This window comes from Staurois parvus, unplaced genomic scaffold (genome assembly GCF_062004578.1).
Source record: "Staurois parvus isolate SC_StPar_1 unplaced genomic scaffold, SC_StPar_1.0 ptg000381l, whole genome shotgun sequence".
Classification (NCBI taxonomy): Eukaryota; Metazoa; Chordata; class Amphibia; order Anura; family Ranidae; genus Staurois; species Staurois parvus.
Genome location: NW_028318177.1, coordinates 1,765,269 through 1,791,603, shown reverse-complemented (window position 1 = coordinate 1,791,603; position 26,335 = coordinate 1,765,269). Strand labels below are relative to the sequence as shown.

At 44.2% G+C, this 26,335-nt stretch overlaps 1 protein-coding gene across 1 annotated transcript in view; it reads left to right on the top strand.

Annotated features, from left to right (window-relative positions):
* HOMER2 (homer scaffold protein 2) overlaps nt 1–26,335 on the top strand; it is a 253,399-nt gene that overhangs the window by 125,982 nt on the left and 101,082 nt on the right. Inside the window, exon 3 of the mRNA XM_089685711.1 lies at nt 4,726–4,857. Coding sequence (XP_089541837.1) covers nt 4,726–4,857 — 132 coding nt within the window. The remainder of the gene's footprint in view (nt 1–4,725; nt 4,858–26,335) is intronic.

The window sequence follows — 26,335 nt, the reverse complement described above, 5'->3', positions numbered from 1 at the left end:
GGCCATTTAAGTTTCAATAAAAGATCAATTTATTTTCTGATCACTTCCTATATGAATAATCAATTTGTGGTCGGCAACCCATTTGATCAAAATTCCGGACATGCGGATGTGGATTTCGATCAATAGTTAAGATACAGTCATACCTAATGGTCGCAAGTTCTTGATTGTACTGCCCTTTCCTCCAGATAATTTCATAGTATGATTTATCAAAATATGATCATATTTATGAAGTAAGTATCTCAGTGCTGTAGATCGATACATATCAATAATAATGATAATTTTCTGCCCTGGCCGATTGACTTGGTGTGTTCAAATTCGATCTGCTCTCTTGGGTGCCACCATAGGAAGCCATTTCCTGTTGTGGCAAACCTGCAAGCTTGATCCCGAGCCCCACTGTCTGCGTATATAGACACAGTCAGCGAGGCTCGACCCCACCTCCCGCTGCATCGTCACAGGATTTGACTGACAACAGGGGGAGCCAATTTCTCTGTCTGCTCTCAGCAAAGTGAAGAGCTCCCTGTGAGAGCAGGGAGAAGAGGAGAGAGCCGCTGCAGATGGGAACACCACTGGCTTGAGATCAGGTTCAGGTAAGTGTAAAGGGGGTGAGAAGGTGGTCTACTCACTGAAATATTTTTTACTTTAAATTTTGGGATGCATTAAGGTAAAAAATGTTTGAGCTTTACAACCACTTTAATCATTTTGAATAAAACGAATATTGATCAGATAAAATCAAAACGCAATTGACCACTGTAAAGCCCCATACGCATGGGCAGAGATTTGGCCTGTTAAACAGAAACCAGCCGACACCAACCTGTCCAACAGAAGCCAGCCGACATTCAGCCCGTGTGTACACCAACCTGTCCAACAGAAGCCAGCCGAATGGGCATGCTGGAAAACCAATGGCTGCGAGCACTGATGGATTTGTTCTGGAGGGGGGGCAATCCCCCTTTTGGAATACAATAGCTCAGCAGGAAGATCGCTGTACTAACATCGCACAGTACAACAAGCTCTTTCACAGCTCTTTAGTTTTTTGTTCAGCCGCTAGGTTTAATGAAAAAAAAAAAAACTGATAGTGTGTACCCAGCATCAGAGAAATAAATCTGTGAATGAAATTCTTCTTTAGTCATTGAAGTAAATTCCTGTTTTTGACAAATATGGTGAAAGCTACTGTTGTTGACATCTAACTTGCATGTTGATTTTGGAGCAGCAAGTCTGTTCACTTCATCATGCATTGGAAGAAGGAACTTGTCATTTGGGCAATAGCTTTCAGCTTCTCAGACAGGTACAGTACATCCAGAAAGTATTCACAGCACTTAACTTTTGCCACATTTTGTTATGTTACAGCCTTATTCCTAAATGGATTAAATTCATTTTTTCCTCAACATTCTAGAAACAATACCCCATAATGACAATATGCAATAAGTTCGTTTTGAAATCTTTGCAATTTATTAAAAATAAAACACAAAAAAAAACACATGTACATAAGTATTCACAGCCTTTGCTCAATACTTTGTTGAAGCACCTTTAGCACCAATTACAGCCTCAAGTCATTTTGAGTATGATGCTACAAGCTTGGTACACCTATTTTTGGCAATTTCTCCTATTCTTCTTTGCAGTATCTCTCAAGCTCCATCAGGTTGGATGGGGAGCGTCAGTGCACAGCCATTTTCAGATCTCTCCAGAGATGTTCAATCGGGTTCAAGTCTGGGTTCTGGCTGGCCCACTCCAGGACATTCACAGAGTTGGCCAGTAGCCACTCCTTTGTTATCTGGGCTATGTGTTCAGGGTTGTTGTCCTGTTAAAAGATGAACCGCCGCCCCAGTCTAAGGTCCAGAGCGCTCTGGAACAGATTTTCATCAAGGATGATGTCTCTGTACATTGCTGCATTCATCTTTCCTTCAATCCTGACTAGTTCCTACCACTGAAATACATCCCCACAGCATGATGCTGCCACCACTATGCTTTATTGTAGCGATGGTATTGGCCAAGTGGTGAGCGGTGCTTCGTTTCCTCCGGACATGATGCTTGGCATTCAGGCCAAAGAGTTCAATCTTTGTTTCATCAGACCAGAGAGTTTTGTTTCTCATGTTCTGAGAGTCCCTCAGATGCCTTTTGGCAATCTTCAGACGGGCTGCCATTTGCCTTTTACTGAGGAGTAGCTTTCGTCTGGCCACTCTGCCATACAGGCCTGATTGGTGGAGTGCTGCAGAGATGGTTGTTCTTCTGGAAGGTGGTTCTCCTCTCTCCATGGAGAAACGCTAAAGCTCTTTGAGTGACCATCGGGTGCATGGTTACCTCCCTGGCTAAGGTCCTGCTCCCTCAGTCGCTCATTTTGGCCCACTCTAGGAAGATTCCTGGTGTTTCCAAACTTCTTCCATTTATGGATGATGGAGGCCACTGTGCTAATTGAGACCTTCGGTGCTGCAGAACTTTTTCTGTACCCTTCCCCAGATCTGTGCCTTGACACAATCCTGTCTCGGAGGTCTACGGACAATTCCTTTGACTTCATGGCTTGGTTTGTCCTCTGACGTGCACTGTTAACTGTGGAACCTTATATAGACAGGTTTATGCCTTTCCTAATCCTGTCCAATCAACTGAATTTCCCTCAAGTGGACTCCAATCAAGTTGTGGAAACATCTCAAGGATGATCAGCGGGAACAGAATACACCAGAGCTCAATTTTGAGTGTCATTGCAAAGTCTGTCAATACTTATGTATATGTGTTTTTTTTTTTTTTAATTTTAATCCATTTTGGAATAAAGCTGTAACATCACAAAATGTGGCAAAAGTTAAGCGCTGTGAATACTTTCTGGATGCACTGTATGTCATTTGAATATTTGGCCTCGCACTTGTATACTGGGAGAAAGGGCATGCTTGTACATCATGTACCCAGTGTATGGTGGTGTCTCTCAGGAAATATTACAGGTAGTTAACCTTGAGCTCTCAGATCAACATTTGTTTCACATTCTTAATTTCCATTTCTATCCCTCCAGCAACTGTCTGTGAGATTAACGATTAACAGTTCTGGTTAACAGACCTTCAAATAATAAAGAAGGGCAGATAAATGAACAAACAAAATAAATTAAATTCATTATTGAAGAAATAAATGTGTGTGTGTGTGTTAATTTGTACACACAAAGTATTTTTCCTAACAAATTCATTCAAGACTATGTTGCAAAAATGAATACACCCCAATTAAATTCTTAGGAGCAAAGCTAAATTTTAGACAACAAAATCCTAATTAATGAATAATTAGACTTCCCTGTAGGTGAATTCTTGTTAAACAGGTGTCCAGCAGACAGTTTATTATAACAGGGTGTTACTTAACAAAGAAAACCCCTCCCCATTTCATGATGTCAGCAATGGCACCACGTGGAAGAGAAATGTCACAAGGCCTGAGAAAGCGAGAAAATTATTTCTTTATACAAGGAAGGTGAAGGTTACAAGAAGATCAGCAAAGCTTTACTTATCAGTCAGAATAATGTAGCAAAAGTGATAAAAAAAATTTAACAAAGGTGGAACTGCAACCATCTCAGAGACATCCAGGCTGTCCATGGAAGTTAACTCCTCAACAGGAGCATCTTCTGTTGAGAAGGGTTGAAGAAAATTGCCATACAAGTTCACTGCAGTTAGCTAAATAAGTAGAAAGCCAAACTGGGGTGATTGTTTCCTGTGACACAATACGGCATACACTGCAGAGGAATGGTATGCATGGGTGCCATCCACAAAAGAAGCCTCTCCTAAAGTCCATTTATAAAAAAAGCTGCCTAGGATTTGCCAGGGCCCATGCTGTAAAAAAAGACTACTGAGATTCTGAACTCTGGAGTGATGAGACCAAGATAAAAGTTCTTTGGAACTGATGGCTTCAAAACTGTGTGGTGTCGCAAAAGGTGACGAGTACAAAGAAAAATTCATGGTGCCTACAGTGAAACATGGTGGTGGCAGCGTCCTTCCGTGGGGCTCTAAATAAGTGCTGCTGGTGTCAGGAAGTTGCAATTGATGATATCATGAATTCACAGATGTAATGCTCTATATTGAAAGAGAAGATGATACCATCACTGCATGTCCTTAGTCATCACGCACTTTTCCAACATGACAATGATGCAAAACACACATCTAAGGCCACTGCTGCATTCCTGAAGAACAGGATGAAAGTAATTCAGTGGCCAAGTATGTCTCCTGATCTGGACCCAATCCAACACCTATGAGGAATTCTGAAGAGACAAGGGGAGCATCACTCTCCATCCAGCATCCAGGCTATAAAAGAGGTCATTATTCAAGAATGAAAAGATGTTGCAATATGTTGCCAACTTGTTAATTCCATGCCTAGAAGACTTGGTGCTGTTCTTACAAATTATGGAGGTCATACAAAATACTAGATGTAGTAGTTTTTTCTTGTGCGGTATATTCATTTTTGCATCAACTAATTTGAGTAAAACTGAAGATTTGGTAATCTAAGTCTAATTAACCTTACTTTCATGTAATGAGCTAAACAAATGTCTCAGTTTTTAAGTGACCTTCCTCTTTAATCTAAAGTCTACGTAATGTGGGAAGAGATCTCCTGTGATAATAGTAAGTAGAAAGGATTCCCAGATCAGATTACTGACTAATGAATTGCAGTTGGCCCTGGATTAAAAACTGATCTACTGAAAATTTAAGCTATGACTAGACTGTGTTTTTATACAATCATACAATTATTTTTTTTTTATAATTTTTTGCACTACAGGTTATAATAAACAGCACAATTACACCCAACATGACTTTTACAAAGACGTCACAGAAGTTTGGCCAGTGGGCTGACAGCAGAGCGAATACGGTGTTTGGTCTAGGATTTGGATCAGAGCAACAACTTTCAAAAGTAAGTAAAGTACATTGGTATTTTAAATGTTACTGTTGAGTATGCCCTTGAGTTTTCAACCAAATCTTCCTTTTTTTTTTTTTTCCCACAATTCCAAGTTTACTGCAATATGCTGTTTTACTTTCTCATATGATGTGTTACAGGCCAGCCTAGAAAGTTTCAATTCTAGGACTGACCATAAGGTCTCTCTCACACAGGCCGTGAGTTTACTGCCCATCTGAAAAGCTGTCTGCGGTGGACCACCTTTCACAGGCGATTGAGCAGCATTTTGTAGGTGTTCAGGCAGTGATACTGCCACTTCCTGTATGCCAATGTTTTTCCTAATCCCAAGGTGACATGCCAAATTAAATTTGCTGCACCACAAAGTATTGTAGAAAAGGTAATATGAATGGACCTGGACCACCATGCTAGGTTGTAAGTGGGGTGGTCAGGAGGTGGCAAAAACGCAGATCAGTTACCTGTTTATAACGCCCCTTTGCTACCTGTGTAAACGAAGTCTAAGGCATTGTTTTAGTAACTCAGACGTGCGCACGCTCCATGAAATAAAGAGAGGCACAATCTAGAGTCTGTCTCTATTTGTTTCACTTTGTCTCTAAAGGCAGGCTTTTTACTTTAATGCATGCATTAAAGTAAAAAAAACCTGTGTGCAGCAGCCCCACCCCCCAATACTTACCAGAGCCCCATCTCAATCCAGCAACGTGCATGAGAGCCTTGGCTGCCCTGGGTCTCTCCCTCTTCATTGACTGAGACAGCAGTGGGAGCCAAAGCTCCCGTTACTGGCAATCACAGCCAGTGAGCCAAGAAGAGGAGGATCGGGGCTGCTCTGTGAAAACCACTTCACAGGGCAGGTAAATATGACATGTTTGTTATTTTAAATGACTTTACAATCACTTTAAGCTTTGGCAATTGCTATTCCGCTATTTATTAAATGTGCCTCCTTGGCCATTAAAGGCAATCTCATTGGACAGAGATGTTAGATCTTCGCTATGAAGTTAGAGAAACTCAGGCACCAGAAACACAGTGAAGCTTAATCAATGGGGGTCCTAAGAGAGGATTTTTTGGGCTAGCAAAGGTAAAATCAAGTGCTTTGTCATTGCTCGCTTTTAGGCAGGATTTGTACGTATAAAAATCTAAATCGCTAGATCACAGAAGGCCGCTGCCATTCCTTGTAAATTAATAAAAGCAAAACTCTCCTGGATATTGCTAACAAAATTAATTATCCACAGTACTAAAAGATTAGATGGATGCCTTCAGGGAGGTCTGGGACCCCTGGATAGAATTCATTCCAGGTACCCAGGACGATAAGTAGGTGGCTGACCCTGTGGGACAGCAGCCTTTTTTCTTGACTCCTGACCTCTTGATCCCGTATACATCCCTTTTTTTGACCCCCAACCTCATCTTCACTTCTAATCTCTTTAACACCTAATTCTCTCCTTTTCTGCATTCTCTTTCAAAATATCTACTGTGGCACTTTATAATTCTGTGGCTCATCCATGTAAGGGCAAAGGCAAATGGCCTATAAAGCCCACCCGTGAACAGCCAAGTCCATCTTCATAATTCAATAGCGGATACAATCAGAATATACCACATGCTTGTGTGAAGCTTTAAATTGCCAAGTTATTTATATCCCAAATAATAGAGAATGGAACCACATTGTTACCCATTGCATAAAATGTTATTCTTCTCTTGTACTTAGAAAAAAAATCAATAAAATCCATTGAGAATAAAAGATTAAAATGGAATATAGGTGCACAGGGGGGTGTAGCTAGCGATCCGCACTGCCACGAAGTGGTGAACCAGGTTACTCTGGCCCAAAATTCAATCCTCCAGGTGTGCAGAAGAAAACATCTAAAGATGTATACAAATATATCTAATAGCCTGCTGTGTACCCTTCTGCTGAGTTCACACCTTTCCTTGTGCGGTTTCATGTGTTTTTGCAACCATTACCAATGCACGTTGACATGCACTGACATTTTCAACAATTGGCACTGTAACCTGCACATCAGTCAACACAGCACAAAGGTGTGAACTAAAAGCATTACTAAACCCACAACAGTAAAATCAGTCTGTATATGCAGTAAAGCATGCTTGTTATCTTGTTATACTCACTGTGGAATCTAAGGGGTTAATCCTCTGCATTGTATAAAAATGCTGTTTGATCCTGTCTTCTCTGATCCTCCCCTTCTTCCAGTGACTCCCCTTTTATCTCTGCACATGCTCAGTTTGGTGTGTATTGCTAGAAAGGTTCTTTTTTTTTCTTTTTTTTTCTTGGGAGAGTTCATGTGATCAGCACATGAACAATTAGCACTGTCTAGAAAGAGGTCAGGGGTTCTGCATCCTTTTAGAGCAGTGGTTCTCAACCTTTCTAATGCCGCGACCCCTTAATACAGTTCCTCATGTTGTGGTGACCCCCAACCATAAAATTATTTTCATTGCTACTTCATAACTGTAATTTTGCAGTGGGAGGAGTAGTGCCATGTCATTGGTGTCAGTGGAAGGAGTAGTGCCCCATCACTGATGTCAGTGGGATGAATAGTGCCCCATTGTTGGTATCAGTGGGAGGAATAGTGCCCCATCGTTGGTATCAGTGGGAGGAATAGTGCCCCATCACTGATGTCAGTGGGATGAATAGTGCCCCATCACTGGTGTCAGTGGGAGGAATAGTGCCCCATCACTGGTGTCAGTGGGAGGAATAGTGCCCCATCGTTGGTGTCAGTGAGAGGAATAGTGCCCCATCGTTGGTGTCAGTGGGAGGAATAGTGCCCCATCGTTGGTATCAGTGGGAGGAATAGTGCCCCATCGTTGGTATCAGTGGGAGGAATAGTGCCCCATCGTTGGTGTCAGTGGGAGGAATAGTGCCCCATCGTTGGTGTCAGTGGGAGGAATAGTGCCCCATCGTTGGTGTCAGTGGGAGGAATAGTGCCCCATCATTGGTGTCAGTGGGAGGAGTAGTGCCCCATCATTGGTGTCAGTGGGGGGAGTAGTGCCCCATCATTGGTGTCAGTGGGGGGAGTAGTGCCCCATCACTGGTGTCAGTGGGAGGAGTAGTGCTCCATCACTGGTGTCAGTGGGAGGAATAGTGCCACATCATTGGTGTCAGTGGGAGGAATAGTGCCCCATCATTGGTGTCAGTGGGAGGAGTAGTGCCCCATCATTGGTGTCAGTGGGAGGAGTAGTGCCCCATCATTGGTGTCAGTGGGAGGAGTAGTGCCCCATCATTGGTGTCAGTGGGAGGAGTAGTGCCCCATCATTGGTGTCAGTGGGGGGAGTAGTGCTCCATCACTGGTGTCAGTGGGGGGAGTAGTGCCCCATCACTGGTGTCAGTGGGAGGAGTAGTGCTCCATCACTGGTGTCAGTGGGAGGAATAGTGCCACATCATTGGTGTCAGTGGGAGGAATAGTGCCCCATCATTGGTGTCAGTGGGGGGAGTAGTGCCCCATCATTGGTGTCAGTGGGAGGAATAGTGCCCCGTCAGTGGGGGGAGTAGTGCCCCATCACTGGTGTCAGTGGGAGTAGTGCCCCATCACTGGTGTCAGTGGGAGGAATAGTGCCACATCATTGGTGTCAGTGGGAGGAATAGTGCCCCATCATTGGTGTCAGTGGGAGGAATAGTGCCCCATCATTGATGTCAGTGTGGTGGAGGGGAGAATAGTGCCCCATCATTGGGGTCAGGGGGGGGGGGAAATAGTGCCCCATCGTTGGTGTCAGTGGGGGGAGGAATAGTGCCCCATCGTTGGTGTCAGTGGGGGGAGGAATAGTGCCCCATCGTTGGTGTCAGTGGGGGGAGAAATAGTGCCCCATCGTTGGTGTCAGTGGGGGGAGGAATAGTGCCCCATCGTTGGTGTCAGTGGGGGGAGGAATAGTGCCCCATCGTTGGTGTCAGTGGGGGGAGGAATAGTGCCCCATCGTTGGTGTCAGTGGGGGGAGGAATAGTGCCCCATCGTTGGTGTCAGTGGGGGGAGGAATAGTGCCCCATCGTTGGTGTCAGTGGGGGGAGGAATAGTGCCCCATCGTTGGTGTCAGTGGGGGGAGGAATAGTGCCCCATCGTTGGTGTCAGTGGGGGGAGGAATAGTGCCCCATCGTTGGTGTCAGTGGGGGGAGGAATAGTGCCCCATCGTTGGTGTCAGTGGGGGGAGGAATAGTGCCCCATCGTTGGTGTCAGTGGGGGGAGGAATAGTGCCCCATCGTTGGTGTCAGTGGGGGGAGGAATAGTGCCACATCGTTGGTGTCAGTGGGGGGAGGAATAGTGCCCCATCGTTGGTGTCAGTTGGGGGAGGAATAGTGCCCCATCGTTGGTGTCAGTGGGGGGAGGAATAGTGCCCCATCGTTGGTGTCAGTGGGGGGAGGAATAGTGCCCCATCGTTGGTGTCAGTGGGGGGAGGAATAGTGCCCCATCGTTGGTGTCAGTGGGGGGAGGAATAGTGCCCCATCGTTGGTATTAGTGACACAAATGATGGGGCACTATTCCTCCCACTGACACCAATGATACTTACTTTGCTGACCCCTGCTCCAGCCTGGGCTCGCTCTCTCACTTACCTGTCAGCTGTCTTCCTTCTCTGGCCGCTCTCCTCTTCACTCGCTCCGGCAGTTCCCTCGGTCTTCTTTGATGTACGCGCGCTGCCGCTCGGCTCCTCCTCTCCAAGCTCCACCTCCTCGCCGGTGATTGGCCGCCTGTGTGCCTCTCCTGAGCTACAGTTCCGGTGGCCAATCAGCGGCGAGGAGGCGGAGCTGCTGAGCGATCCCGGAGGTGTGGCCAGGTGACAGCAGCGTATCATCCCGCCCACACATCGCCGGAGACTGCAGCGGTGTCTCGGTTCCTAAGACCATCGGAAATATGTGTTTTCCGATGGTCTTAGGCGACCCCTGGGAAATGGTCGTTCGACCCCCAGGTTGAGAACCGCTGTTTTAGAGCAAAATGAAAACTCCTACAAGCTTTAACCAGTGCTCTGCTGGACACTGATAGAAGTCACAAGACTGCTATATACTGCTGATGAGAAAAAATATTTAACAGTTTATAAAAACAGTAAAACCTGCGCTTGGGTAAATACACTGGTTATATAACTAAAAAATATATAAAATAAAAATCAAAGAAAAGCAGCTCGCATATCAGGCAATATAAATAATAAAAAATATAATATAAAATTGCGGCGCTAATCAAAAGCATATAATCATAAAGTCCAATTAATCAGAACAATTCCAATTATAATGTCGCAAGCAAAGTTCCCACGATTCACCATCACCAAAACACCTGAATTGTTTAGCCTCTTACAAGAAATTCTGACCGAAACACACAGGTCAATATACGCAGCTCAAATGGAGGATGAATATTTGCAGAAAATGAAACTGGCAATCCTCACCAAGATAGATTTCAATCTTCCTCTCAAAAGATTTTTACAGGCCCTGAAAGAAGACCCCCATCCAGTATTTAGATGAGGAATAAAAGAAGAAGACCACTCGTAGTCTAGTAGTTCTATAATAAAATTACCCTGTTTATTACAAGTTACTCGTACATTGTATTGGATGGTTACCAGCATTTGAATTGTTTCCAACCAGGAAAATGGCCGCCATCCCTCCAGAACGTGATGGCGTCACGCGCCATCCGACGCATTTCATCATCCAATTGACGTCAGGGGCATCAAACGTCACTTCTAGGCCAGGACAAGAAAGGGAGGGGAGCAGACGTGTTCGCTCTCCTCCCTCCCCCCTAAATGCCGGCGCACGCTGAGCCAGTCCCGAACCCGCAGATGGGCAAGCGGAGCCCGGGACACTTGGCAAGCGGGGGGGGAGGAATGATTCTCACAGGGGGGACGGAGGCTGGCACCGTGGGCTGGATGGAAGCAATCGGTTGCTGCCTGAATGCTTCCACCTGACAGGTGAGCCCTGCTGCTTGCCTGCAGCAGGGCTAAAGCTTGAATAAAGCTACCTACCCAATGCCCGGAAATACATGTTCAGGACGTTGGGCGATACAAATTCAACATCCCTGGTTTTCCATGCATGATCGAAAAATGCCCCCACCATACAGGCCTGCTGTCTGATTCCCACCCTAAACCCAGGCCGGTGATTGTCCGCTACCTAAATTATGACAAACAAGCTATCCTTCAAAAATTCCAACGCACACATGCTTTATCTGTAGATGGGCACCAACTGCTTTTGTTCGGGGACTACTCGATAGAGGTTATGTGCCAACGTAAGGCCTTTTCTGTGATTTGCTCCGCTCTTTACCACAAGCATGTCAAATTCACTCTGGCATATCCTGCTGTCCTCCATAGCCAGCCAGCAGATGGAGAAAGGCTCTCTTTCACTTCACCCTCTGAAGCGGAGCAATATCTCAACAACATCCCTAAAATAGTCAAGTCCTCAAAAACCGCCTCCTAAACGGGTGCGATTTGGTCGGGTGAAGACTGCTATGTTACTCGCTGACTTACCTCACCAGGGTCTAAGTAATTGTTTTTCTTGTTTTCATATGTTCTCTCAGGGAGCATTATCTTCCATCCTATAGCGACTATTATATGGTCCTAGTGTTTTATTTTTTTGCTGCCTATCCCCTTGGGTAAGCAATGAGGGCTCTCTTGTTTCCTCCCCTTCTCCCCCCCCCCCACCCCATGTACATTGATTTCTACTACAGTATTGGAGTGTCTAGTGTGCAAGCTTTACTAGGTTGCTCTATAAAAGTGAAGTTCCTGCTTTACTTGGGGAGCCTTCCCCTATTTGTTAAAGAAGTTCAGCTTTTACTGTTCCGCCTCATTGTATTTCACTGTTGCATTTCCTTAGGTACTGTTTATTCTCATGTTGAACCTGGACTCGCTGGGGCACTGCCTGGCGTGGTTCTGCCTTACTGTGGGCCTTATTTTATTTCCATACTGTGACAGCCATGGCTCCACCAGGTAATCTCATGGAATGTTAAAAGGCTATGCTCACTGAACAAGCGTATGCAAGTTCTACGCCATTTGAAACGTTTGGGGGCAGATGTGGCTCTTTTGCAGGAGACGCATCTCTCCGCAAATTATCCTTCCCGCCATTCGAAACTTTGGGTAGGCCAGGTATTTGGTTCTCCTGCTGTAGGTCGTAAAGCAGAGGTAGCTATTCTACTTCATTAAAATCTACGTTACACTTTGTTCTGTTAACTCTGATTTTGAGGGTCTCGGACTTACCGTCCGTATTGCCTCTAGTGACATCGATATCTCCAATTGCCCCAATTCAAATTCTGGAATCCTACCATATACTAGGTGGGGACTTTAATTCAGTCATGAACCATACTATTGATCTCAACAGGGATTATTCTGTACAATATTCCCGACAACAGCTCCAGACTCCCCTTTTCACTGCTTTAGTGCAACGTATTATTATGCTTAACCTTCATGACACATGGCACATCCAACACCCGATGGAAAAGGAGTACACGTTCTATTTGCCCCCACATGACTCCTTTTCTCGCATTGACTATTTTTTCTGTTCAGTCTTTCTTGCCCCTAATACGCAAAACGACTATATTTGATATGGCCATTTCCGATCACTGCCCCATTCTACTGAATTTATAGAATTCAGCACTAAGGCCTTCAGGCCCAGGAGCCTTAGCCGAGGGCACCAAGCAAGGGTGCCCGCTCTGCCCCCTTCTCTTTAACATCGCCCTAGAACCTCTGTCCAGACTACTTAACTCGAATCAGGGGTTAGTGGTGCGACGATTGGTGAACACACGCTCAGCTCTCTTTGCGGACGATATATTATTGTTTTCTTCAGGTCCACTCAAAGATTTTCTATTACTTTAAAACCTGTTTGCAACCTTCTGTAAATGTTCCAGCCTACGAATAAATTTTGATAAGAGTGAAGTACTTCTTCTAAATCATACTACCTCTACTTGTTGGCTCCCATCCTTCCCTTTTAGTGTTGCTAAGCACTCAGTTACGTATTTGGGCATTCATATAGGCAGAGAACCATCTTATCTCTACTACCTTAATTACCCTCCTTTAATCAACTAAATTGTACAGGAACTGGAAGCTTGGACGACTCTTCCCCTTTCACTCTTTTCGAGATGCTATCTCTACAAAATGGTTTCATTTGCGAGAGTGCTCTATCCTCTACGAACACTCCCTGTGTTGCTAAAACATTCCTAGCCTTCCTATGGCAACGTAAAAAAATATGTATTGCATTACAAAAGCTAAGTCTCCCAAAGAGTGAAGGGGGTGCAGGCCTGCCAAATATTAGATTTTACAACTTGTCCTGCCTTCTTCTTCAGAGTCTTGACTGGATAGCCAGGAAATCGCGTTACTTGAATTGCTCTTTGGAGGAGGCGTTCGTGTCTCTGCTACATCTCTCAGCCATTTTGCATTCTAAACTCAAGGCTTTACCTGGGCCTCTCCAATTTGAATATCTTGATCAGAGACACAGTATTGGACTGGAGAGAAATGTGGAGACTTCTTAACCTTCCACTACTGATATCCTCCTATCTGCCTATCCTTGGACACGCTATGTTTCCTCCAGCAAAATAAAAAAAAAAATCAAGTTTTTATCATATTTGTCCTGCAATCTTTTTTTCAAATCACACCAGGTCTTTCAGATTATGGCACTAATCTGTTTATTATAGCATTGTCCACCATGGGTTTTGTATTGATTAAATACTTATGAACAGCTTGCTTGGCTACAGCTGTGTTTTATTTTTTTTTGTTTTTTACAATTTAATTGGAAAGGTTTAAAGCAGTAGTAAAATCCACTATTAGTTCTGCTTTTAAGGGCCCCCTCAGGTGGGTTATGCCATCATATACTAGTGTGCACATCATATTAGCACATTATGGTATACTTACCTGTCAAACCAAGGCCTCCAGTGCTGTGGTGTAATCAATCCAGTGAGTCCCAGGCGCTTCCATCTTCGCCTAGTCTTCCTTACAGGTTCCGTGCCTGCGGCTGCTTGATTGGTTAGGATGCGATCATGTGACTCCTGAGCGCATCATGTGCATGGGAGTCATATCACGATGGCACAGATCAGGAGCATGTGCATGTGAGTCACATCGCGGTGGCACAGCTCTGGGCCGTAAATGTTCACTGAGCTGTGCATGCATGGCTCAGTGTACATGACGGCTGACAGGCAGGAGAAAGCATTTGACATAAGAGACCAATAGTCTCTTCTTTCATAAATATTCTTTCATAAATATCCTGTCTGTCAGCAATTTTTGACAAAACAAAGTTTATTACTACTGTAACATTTTAATATAAAATAAAGATGGATTTCAGGGATGGATGCTGTGTTCAGTAAGCAGCAATGCAGATGCTCAGCACAGGACCTGGGAGCCAGTGGGAATCGCTGGAGTAGTGGTGGCTGCTACAGTGATTGCCAGCTTCTAGATGGATTGGCCAGGTATGGTATATACGTACTAGGGACACACCGATACTCGTACTCATGAAAATACTACTGATACCTTAACCTATACTTTGCGGTGCGGTTTGAACCGCAAAGATTAACATGAAATTTGAACAGGAATGCGATTCCTGTCCAAATCTTATGCGGTTTCCCCACTGCTCCTGTGCAAACCCAGGCTGGTCATAGCCCTGGTTCACACAAGAGAGGTGTGCAATATCCATCCTGCAGGCATCCCATGCTTAGTGTCAGTGGTAGGAGAGGAGAGAAAGCGGCTGGGATTTGCAGTAGAAGGGGGGAAACTGCATGCGATTTGGACAGGAAACACATTTCCTGTTCAAATTGCATGCTATTCATTGCGGTGCAATTTGCGTCCATTAACGCATTGCAAAGTATCAGTACTTGGTATTGGCAAGTACTTGACTGAAAGTATCCGTACTCGTACTCACTGATAAAAAAAACTGGCATCGGTGCATCCCTAATACGTACATAGTTACATCCATAGTTACGGTCCATGATATTTTTGATAAGATACTCTCAAAGAGAAATCATGTTTAAAAGAATGCAGACCCTGCCACTTTCATAATTAGATCCCTGCAAGTGCACCAGCTGATTGATAATCATAAAATCACTCTTATTAGGTTCACTCCCTGCATGGACACAGACAAACAGCTGTTTCTTCAGAATAACAAAAGGTAGGAATCTTCAACAAAGTTTGGTAATATCCTTCCAATGTATATAGATCACCCAGAGGGGATTTTGTTTTTCTTAATAATATTGGAGTTACTCTCAGTCGCCCTATGACAGTGGTTCTCAACCTTTCTAGCGCCGCGACCCCTTAATACAGTTCCTCATGTTGTGGTGACCCCCAACCATAAAATTATTTTCGTTGCTACTTCATAACTGTAATTTTGCAGTAGGAGGAATAGTGCCCCATCATTGGTATCAGTGGGAGGAATAGTGCCCCATCATTGGTGTCAGTGGGAGGAATAGTGCCCAATCATTGGTGTCAGTGGGAGGAATAGTGTCCCATCATTGGTGTCATTGGGAGGAATAGTGCCCCATCATTGGTATCAGTGGGAGGAATAGTGCCCCGTCATTGGTGTCAGTGGGAGGAATAGTGCCCCATCATTGGTATCAGTGGGAGGAATAGTGCCCCGTCATTGGTGTCAGTGGGAGGAATAGTGCCCCCTTCATTGGTGTCAGTGGGAGGAATAGTGCCCCGTCATTGGTGTCAGTGGGAGGAATAGTGCCCCGTCATTGGTGTCAGTGGGAGGAATAGTGCCCCGTCATTGGTGTCAGTGGGAGGAATAGTGCCCCGTCATTGGTGTCAGTGGGAGGAATAGTGTCCCGTCATTGGTGTCAGTGGGAGGAATAGTGCCCCATCATTGGTGTCAGTGGGAGGAATAGTGCCCCCTTCATTGGTGTCAGTGGGAGGAATAGTGCCCCGTCATTGGTGTCAGTGGGAGGAATAGTGCCCCATCATTGGTGTCAGTGGGAGGAATAGTGCCCTGTCATTGGTGTCAGTGGGAGGAATAGTGCCCCGTCATTGGTGTCAGTGGGAGGAATAGTGCCCCGTCATTGGTGTCAGTGGGAGGAATAGTGCCCCATCATTGGTATCAGTGGGAGGAATAGTGTCCCATCATTGGTATCAGTGGGAGGAATAGTGCCCGATCATTGGTGTCAGTGGGAGGAATAGTGCCCCATCATTGGTATCAGTGGGGGGGAATAGTGTCCCATCATTGGTGTCAGTGGGGGGAGGAATAGTGCCCCATCATTGGTGTCAGTGGGGGGAGGAATAGTGCCCCATCATTGGTGTCAGTGGGGGGAGGAATAGTGCCCCATCATAGGTGTCAGTGGGAGGAATAGTGCCTCATCATTGGTATCAGTGGGAGGAATAGTGCCCCATCATTGGTATCAGTGGGAGGAATAGTGCCCCGTAATTGGTGTCAGTGGGAGGAATAGTGCCTCGTCATCGGTGTCAGTGGGAGGAATAGTGCCTCGTCATCGGTATCAGTGTGAGGAATAGTGCCCCGTCATCGGTATCAGTGGGAGGAATAGTGCCCCATCATCGGTGTCAGTGGGAGGAATAGTGCCCCATCATCGGTGTCAGTGGGAGGAATAGTGCCCCATCATCGGTGTCAGTGGGAGGAATAGTGCCCCATCATTGGTGTCAGTGGGAGGAATAGTGCCCCATCATTGGTATCAGTGGGAGGAATAGTGCCCCATCATTGCTGTCAGTGGGAGGAATAGTGCCCCATCATTGGTGTCAGTGGGAGGAGGAATAGTGCCCCATCATTGGTGTCAGTGGGGGGAGGAATAGTGCCCCATCATAGGTGTCAGTGGGGGGAATAGTGCCCCATCATTGGTGTCAGTGGGGGGAATAGTGCCCCATCATAGGTGTCAGTGGGGGGAATAGTGCCCCATCATAGGTGTCAGTGGGGGGAATAGTGCCCCATCATAGGTGTCAGTGGGGGGAATAGTGCCCCATCCTTGGTGTCAGTAAGGGGAGGAATAGTGCTCCATTCTTGGTGTCAGTGGGGGGGGGAATAGTGCCCCATCCTTGGTGTCAGTGGGGGGAGGAATAGTGCCCCATCCTTGGTGTCAGTGGGGGGAGGAATAGTGCCCCATCCTTGGTGTCAGTGGGGGGAGGAATTGTGCCCCATCGTTGGTGTCAGTGGGGGAGGAATAGTGCCCCATCGTTGGTGTCATTTGGGGGAGGAATAGTGCCCCATCATTGGTGTCAGTGGGAGGAATAGTGTCCCATCATTGGTATCAGTGGGAGGAATAGTGCCCCATCATTGGTATCCGTGGGAGGAATAGTGCCCCATCATTGGTGTCAGTGGGAGGAATAGTGCCCCATCATTGGTATTAGTGACACCAATGATGGGGCACTATTCCCACTGACACCAATGATACTTACCTTGCAGACCCCTGCTCCAGCCTGGGCTCGCTCGCTCCCTCCCTCTCCCATGGTACCGACACTTACCTGTCAGATGTCTTCCTTCTCCGGCCGCTCTCCTCCTCTTCACTCGCTCGATCTTCGCGATGCCGCTCGGCTCCTCCTCTCCAAGCTCCACCTCCTTGCCGGTGATTGGCCGCCTGTGTGCCTCTCCTGAGCTACAGTGCCGGCGGCCAATCACAGGCGAGGATTGATCTCGAGGTGTGTCCAGATGACAGGGGCGGCATGTCATCCCGCCCACACCTGGTGGCGGCGGCGGCGAGGAGCGGTGTCTCGGTTCCTAAGACCATCGGAAATATGTGTTTTCCGATGGTCTTAGGCGACCCCTGTGGAAGCGTCGTTCGACCCCCAAAGGGGTCGCGACCCCCAGGTTGAGAACCGCTGCCCTATGAAAACATGAGTCACATTATTTATAATAATTATAATATTTGACTTAAAGGATAAATTCACCTGAAAAAGGAATAAATGCACATCTTTTTTCAGGTAAACAAATGTGCATTTATTTTTTTTATTCACACTGGTGCAATACCATGCTCCTGCAGATTCTCGATACACTGTCTGTCCATACCTCCCATACAGGATACTGAATGGCAGGAAGAAACCACCAGCGCCCTCGCAGTTCATTAAGCCATCGGCTGCAATTGCTGACAGTACTTGTAGTTCATTCAGTCACAGAACTCTGTGAATAAATTAGTCTACCATGTGGGTGGAGTCCTGCACAGCCATGCTCTTTTTAAATTGTGACAGCGGGTGCGGAGAGACTATCTCCTTTCTGTTGTCACAGGGAGGCAGGGTTGGGGGAAGAAGGTGCAGGAGCTGGCTTAATATACGGTTAGAACATATAACTTGCTCCAAAGGTGAACTTGGGGTACCTTCACACCAGCCTGGTCCATACAATTGTTGCATTAGGGCAGGCCATTTTGTGAAATAGGTTGCTTAATGCACCATAACAGACAAAAAAAAATGCATGCAGCATTTTTTCTCGGCAATGTAGGTGCTCTTGGAAGGTGCGTTGGGGTGAGATTCAGAATGACTGTGCTTTGCGACAATGCTTATAATAACACAGGACACTGGTGGGAATGGACCTTGTTAAGGCAGGTGAAGCATAACAAAGAGTTTGACACCAACAGATTAAAACCCAGGTATAATATTTGTCGGTTCTGTATTTTATCAGCTCTTCTTTTCTATTATGTAATTTGTGTGCTCAGAAAAAAGGGAGTTCATCTCTTAATCTTTTTCAGGTCATAAATTGGAGAACCTGTAATCAGTTGCCCCTTTCTTGTATGTTTTTGATGTACTAGAACACAAAAACAGTTATTCATTTTAATTGATAAAAATGAAAATAGAACACTGTGGACAATGTATGAAATAAAAGCTGTAAAAGGAGGAAAAAGGCACCTAAAATAGTCTGGGTGGATTATGACGACTGTGGCTTGGAAATAACAGTGCAAGTAATTCCCATAGCAACCTCCTACTTGACAGAACATCTCACATACGTCCTCCTACATTCATTAGAAGCAGCTTGTCTTATTTTTTCCCAGATACTTTCTACGGGTTTATGGCATGTGTTGCATTCTGTTTCCTCATCTACACTTTTTTCAATTGTAAAAATGAATTTCCCAGTTAGAAGAGGCTGAAAATTTTCATTTAGACAGTCTTTACGTACTTTTTTTTTAATTTAACAATTTACAAATGAATGTCTATTACACTTAAATTCTGCTATTTTTATAAAGTACTAATACTTTAACAACAAAAAAAAAAAGAAAATGCACATCTCTGCCACACATTCACATTTCTTCATGTTTTAGCCTTTTAAAGGGCTCGTTCACACTTGACTGTTTTTCCAACTCTTGTCAAACGCCCCTATTGCCTTTGACAAGCGTTGGTCCGGCGTCTGCGGAGCATTTTTTAACGCTCCGCAAACGCATGCGCGGTTTAGCGGTGGTTGCTAGCCGTTTGCAAAGCGTTAAAAACGCCCCTCAAACTCCTATAATGAAGTTTGAATGGTGTTAACGCTCCGCAAATGCCCCGCAACAGCATCGCAACCGCACCATAGACTTGAATAGGAGGCTTCAACTCCTCCTGACTCGACCAAAGGTGTCTGTTTTGCCGCGACGCTAATGCTCCCGTGTGAACAGCACCATGTGCTGCAATGTGCAGAATTTTCACAGGCGTTTGGGAAGCGTCAAAAACGCTTCCCAAACGCCTGTCTGCCGATTGCAAATAAGGCTAGTGTGAACGTAGCCAAAGACTGCAAATACAGAAATGTATGTTGTATGCCAGAACAACCACAGCACCACCTGCCTGGAGTTTGCATGTTCTCCCTGTGCCTGCATGGGTTTCCTCCAGGTACTCCGGTTTCCTCCCACACTCCAAAGACATGCTGGTAGGTTAATTGGGTTGAGGACTGTTTTGTTTACTAACAATCCTCTTACCTGTCAGCTCGGGCACATTGCTCTGGATGGCTGTGCATAGCCATCCAGAGCAGTGTGCTTACAGTGAAGCACACTGACACGGCCTCCTAGTGAAACATTCCCTGCACACAGTTAACCCTTTGATTGCCCCTCATGTTAAACCCTTCCTGCCCAGTGCCATTAGTACAGTGTCAGTGCTTTTTATTAGCACTAATCACTGTATTAGTGTCACTGGGAATCAGTCAGTGACACGAAGTCAGTTCCCCTCAGTGTCGGAATGTCCACCGCAGTCCGGCTATAAGTCGCTGATCACCGCAATTACTAGTAAAAATGAAAAGAAAAATTAATTCCAGTATATATACTGCCGTTTGTAAGCGCTATAACTTTCACGTAAATTTACACGTATTGAGATTTTTTTTTAGCAAAGCCATGGAGCAGAATACATTTTGGTGTAAATTTAATTTTTATCTCAAAATTTTTTGTCTTTTTTTTTTCTTTTTTTTTTCTTATAGTGCAAAAAAATAAAAAAAACACAGGCGATCAAACACTACCGAAAGAAAGCTCAATTTGTGGGTAAAAAAAGGACATAAATTTAATTTGGGTGCAGTGTTGCATGACTGCGCAATTGTCAGTTGTCAAAAAATTGCCTGGTCAGGAAGGGGGGTAAATCCTCAGGAGGGCAAGTGGTTAAAATCCAGTAATACACTGTCTCACTCTGTTATGCACATGCTCAGTTGCTCTATATTTTTTGGCACTGTGCTCAAAATGTAGAGAACGATCTGCTAACAGCCTAAAGATTTACTGCTGCTCAAGGACTCTGGACTTCATCAAAATAGCAGCCTCGAGCAAGAAGAAACAGGAACAATGCTGGAGGCAATTTACAGCACACACTAATTGTGGTACCATAATTATTAATGTGGGATGTACAGGGGTTTAAACAAAGAAACGAAAACGCAACATTATTTGCAGGTGTGAAAGTGACAACCTGTTTAGCGTTGAAAGCTGAAGTGATGTAACATTCTTTTGCTTCCGCTGTGTGATGAGACACCTGGCTAACTGGTCAGAAGCCTCACTTTGGTCATTCACTGCGTGCGCTGCTAGTAATACGGAGTCATGTCAGAGCTTACTGAGCTTCAAAGAGGGCAAATTGTTGGTGCCCTTTACCTGGTGCCTCTGCGACTGAAGTTGCCAGTTTATTTGCTGCATCACCAGGTACAGTATCAAAGGTTATGAGGGCATATACAGTTTTCGGGAAAATGTCGTTTGAAGAGCATAAGCGCAGTCGACATGGTCAAGTGACTGAAAGAGACAAAAGGACATTGTGACCCGGAATAAGAAAACAACTGCTGGAAAAGTGACTGCAAAGCTCAATCTACCGGTAAGTCCTTATTCCGGGTCACCATACATTAGTCCTTATGCCGGGTCACCATACATTAGTCCTTATGCCGGGTCACCATACATTAGTCCTTATTCCGGGTCACCATACATTAGTCCTTATGCCGGGTCACCATACATTAGTCCTTATGCCGGGTCACCATACATTAGTCCTTATGCCGGGTCACCATACATTAGTCCTTATGCCGGGTCACCATACATTAGTCCTTATGCCGGGTCACCATACATTAGTTCAAGTTGCAATACAAATTGTACCTGAAATTCAGCTTTAAAGAGAACTTGTCACAATATTGACTCATAAGCCGCAATTTCCTGACTTGCAGGTTATTTCCGGGGCAGTCACTTCACTTACAGGGATGCTGACATAGGTCCAACTGTCCTTTAATGTATGCATTGCATGAGCTGGAAAATAGCTGCTTCCATCTGACGTTTCTGACAGATTCCTTTTATTAATACACAGCTCTGGTCACCTACGCTCAGAATGTTTTTCTTTATCCTCTCGTGCCATTTTTGTGCACCTAACATTCTGCAGTCCTTCAGCAAATTTGGCTCCATATGACAAATCTTAAACTATTTGCTCACAATCTTCCTCCTTTCATCTGGTCACCATTTCTTTCCTGTGTTATCTCCTGTCATTGTGCTTTTTCTCTTTGCTGCGAGTGCTTAGCGCTGAGTGATTTGAAGCCAGAGTAGAAAATTCTATAAGAGTATGACCCACATTTCTCGTATTGTTCCTCATTATTGCAGCTGCAGGAAAGCATTATTCCCAAATAGTCTCCACTGAGCTGAGACTGAGTACATAAGTGTCTTTTCTGTAAGCATTCTCAGGTATGAAGACAACAGCCTGGATGAAGATGTATTCTCCATGTAAGCTTAGAGGACTATTAGCTCAGCAAAGTACCCCCCAGATCACACTTCATATCTAACCTTTCCCCGTTTTATTTTTCTCAAGAATTACAGCATGCTCTTGTGTAGTCGACCATGAGATGGTTTTCTTCAGTTAACAACTCTTAAGGGTTGATTTACTAAAGGCAAATAGGATGTGCACTTTGCATGGGAATTTGCACTTTTCCAGGAGAAATTCTTCCAGAGCCTCATGAATGAGCGGAAGTGCTGCTGACTTTCATCATGCAATCACGTGCAAGCAATTTTTGTTTTTTTTATTGTCCTTGCACGTGATTGGGTATTCTTTCCAAAATGAATTTTCATCACATTCACTAAGCTGTTGGAAAGTAAAGATTTCCTTGTGGAGTGAGCAGCCTATTGACCTTTTAGTAGATCAAGCCTTTTGTATCGGTTGCGGAAAAACTAGTATTGCAAACAGGCTTAAATTGAGTTTATAATAATCCTCAGAGTGGCCTTTTGACTAGTAGGTTCAGGCTGACGTTCTCTATAATTACATCCAGCTTGTTAATAATTGTTATAGGACTGGAAGAAGCAAGGGTTAACTGGACTGCGTTTCCTTATCTTCGTTTTTACCATGGCAACCACTGCATCATAGAAAACTAATAGTGGTTAAAGACAACTAAACCCACTGCTCCCATCCCTAAAAATAACTTGTTTGTTTTAAGTATGTCTGCAGTTCGCGCTGTGCTTCCATCACATACAGCCACGTGTCCACAGGTTCAGATACATGCTTCCAACACCTGAAGTCTACAGATTTTAACCAAATAAAGGAAACTAAGTAAATATGTTAACCATGTTTTTCTAACATGACTTCTTTCTTGTCACTGCTTTGGAAAAAAAGGGATGCCCCTTCTTTTCTCTACATACTGCTGAAATCCATGTGCACTTAGTAGCATATGCGAGGACACATTTTGGACCCTCCTATACTTATAGATGGATGGATGTGATAGATGGAAAGATATGATGTATATAGAGAGAGGTAAAAAGACAGCAAATGTTTATTGTATTTGTACTTGTATAGTGTTATCAATTTACACAGTGCTTTATACACATATATTTATACATTCACCTCAGTCCCCGCCCTCAAGGAACTTACAATCTAAGGTCCCTAACTCACTTTCATACATACACATACTAGGACCAATTTAGACAGCATCCAGTTAACCTACCAGCATGTCTTTGGAGTGTGGGAGGCAACTGGAGTACCCAGAGGAAACCCACACAGGTCACAGGGAGAACATGCAAACTCCAAGCAGGTAGTTCCATGGTTGGGATTAACAATGTTGTGCTAACTTGACTTCTTTCTTACCTCTGTTTGTTTTTTAAAAGGAATTCCCCTTCTTTTCCATACATACTGCTGAAGTTGGCCTGCACCTAGTATTGTGTGCATGGACAATTTTTGTATCCTCCCATACTTCATATTAGAGATATATTGGATAGATATGGCGGATAGCTAAGACAGATGGATAGATACCATTGATAGAGCCAATACATTATGATAGATAAGATCGATATTATGGATATGATAGAAAGATAGAGGGGTTGGACAAAAGTATGGAAACACTACGTGATTTGCAGATGTGAAAGTGACAACATGTTTCATGTTGAAAGCGGAAGTGATATAACATTCTTTTGCTTCCGCTGTGTGATGAGACACCTAGCTAACAGGTGAAAAGCCTCATTTTTGTCTGTCACTATGTGCTCTGCTAGTAATACAAAGTCATGCCAGAGTTTACGGAGTTTCAAAGAGGGCAAACTATTGGTGCCGCTTAGCTGTTGCCTCTGTGACTGAAGCTGCCGATTTATTTGCGGTGTCGTGAGGTACGGTATTAATGGTTATTGAAAAGTGACTGTAGAGCTCCATCTTAGTTTTCCAAAGCATATGTCCACAAAAATGTCTGGAGGGAACTCCATAAGCCAAACATTTATGGGTGAGCTGCAATTGCCAACCACTAGTGACTGATATTAACTCTCAGAAGAGGAGAAGAGCGGTGCCATACCCATAAATCGACTATCGATCAATGAAAGACTGTAATATGGTCCGATGATTCCAGATTCACACAGTTCCCAACCACCGGACGTATTGACATGTGGCAAACCAAGCTTACAACTAGGACTGTCTTGTGCCAGTGGTAAAGCATGGTGGCTGTGCAATCATGTTTCAGGCAGCCATATCTTGGTATTCTGCAGGCCACATCATCACCTTGAAGGTTAGAGTAGCTGCCAGTGACTATGAACACATTTTGGCAAACCATGTGCACCCAATGGTGCAGACATTGTTTCCCAAAGACAGCGCATTTACCAAGAAGATAATGCTCCGATTCACACAGCTGGAGTTGTCAAATCGTTTTTTGACAAGCATGCAGATGAACTTTTGCACCTTCCCTGGGCTCCACAGTTACCGGACCTCAATATCATAGAGCCACTATGGTAAATTTTGGAGAGCAAGTTGCGGGCTCATTTTCTGCCTCCGGCATCTCTGTGACAGCTGATCGGTTTTTTTGCATGAAGAGTGGTATCAGATTCCATATTCCTTCAACCAACCCCTACAGCGAAGGAAATAATTATTTGATCCCCTGCTAATTTTGAATGTTTGCCTACTCACAAAGAAATGATCAGTCTAAAAATCAAATGGTAGGTGTATTGCAACACTGAGAGACAGAATAGCAACAAAAAATGCAAAAGAAATGCATGTCTAAAACAAATTATGCACTGATTTGCATGTTCATGAGGGAAATAAGCATAATTTGTTAGACATGCATTTTTTTTTAATTTTTTGTTGCTATTCTGTCTCAGTGTTACAATACACCTACCATTCGATTTTTAGACTGATCATTTCTTTAAGAGTGGGCTAACATTCAAAATCAGCAGAGAATCAAATACTTATTTCCTTCACTGTATATTTGTCAATTCCTAGGAGAATTCAGGCCATCTTGGATGCAGTCCAACACCATACCAAGGAGCAGGGCCCTCCTATCCCTCTTGTATTGAACTGAATTGTTGCTGTATTGTTTCCCTTTATATTGTAAAGCGCTGAGAAAACTGTTGGCGCTATATAAATCCTGTATAAGAATATTGGGTAACGATTTTGTTTTTACATGGTGTTTCCATAATTTTGTCCAACCCTGGTATGTTGTCCTTTCATTGGAGTTATCTGAGACACTTAGGGTACCGAAGCAATAGTATACCAACTCAAAGGGGTTGATTTACCAAAACTGGATTGTACAAAAACTGGTGCAGCTCTGCATAGAAACAAATCAGCTTTCAAGTGTTATTGTCAAAGTTTAATTGAACAAGCGGATGTTAGAAGCTGATTGGCTACTATGCAGAGCTGCTCCAGATTCTGTACTCCTCCAGTTTTAGTAAATCAACCCTGTGAAGTTTCATCTACAAAATGTTAATGTGCAACTGTTCCAGAAGATCCTTTCAATCAGTCAGTGGCTTGTGCTGTTGTATTATCAGGTACTGTCATAGACCTAATTTTTCTATCCTAGGTTCAAAATGTTAAACATTGATATACCAACCTTCAACATCTTTAGGATGTCTGAAGTTAAAATGTCATGCTTATCAAGGTTTTGCCTCCTGTTGATCTTCCTTCTCTGTAGCAGTGATTAGAATTGATCAATAAGTGTCAGACTGAGCAGATTCTGCTCAGCAACTTGTAACTAAGAAACCCAATGGACCATTTTTCTTTGTCGACAGCACCTGTGCCAATTCCCCATTCATTTCCTGAAAGAGCTCCAAGACGTAATTCTCACTGGCAGAGCAGCACTAATTGAAGGATCTGCATTACTGTAATTAAATGGAAGAAATGTTTGGTTATTATTTCTTTTATAGTTTTAGTCCAGCGATGTTTAGTTTCTGGAGTGAGCTTTCATAGTTTTGAAATTACATATTCTATCGTGGTCCGCCAGTCATATTTTACAGGTTTTTTATTAACACATTTAATGTACATACAAATTGGGAACATACTTAAAGCATTTATGAAATTATCCCATTTCCGCACATGTTGGTGCAGGCAACTGATTTATGTACCTGTTGGAAACACACCACATGTGAAGGTGCTCTGAGGCAAGACAGGCACCCTGAATGTCATTGTAAACCAAGTTTGAGTATCTGGAGGTATTTTTGTTTTTAATTTAGTGGAGCCATAGCGCCAGTTTGTAAAAGTGATGCTGTAAAGAAGTAATAGAAACTCCTGTGTAAGTAAAGCTACTGAAATGGGCAGCAGAGATTTGTGTTTTTAGTCTGGTGCAGGCATTTTAAAGGCATTATTGAATTCCTGCTTTGTAATTTTGGCTTTAGAACTGTGTATGGTCGTCACACTATAAACAATTCTCAATACTGTGGAGGGTTGTATATGGGACTGGCAGCTCCGGAGGTGAAATACTGCACCCCTGTCCAGTAGCGCCCAGTTCTTTTTCTTCACAATCGATCATCGTGTATTCTGC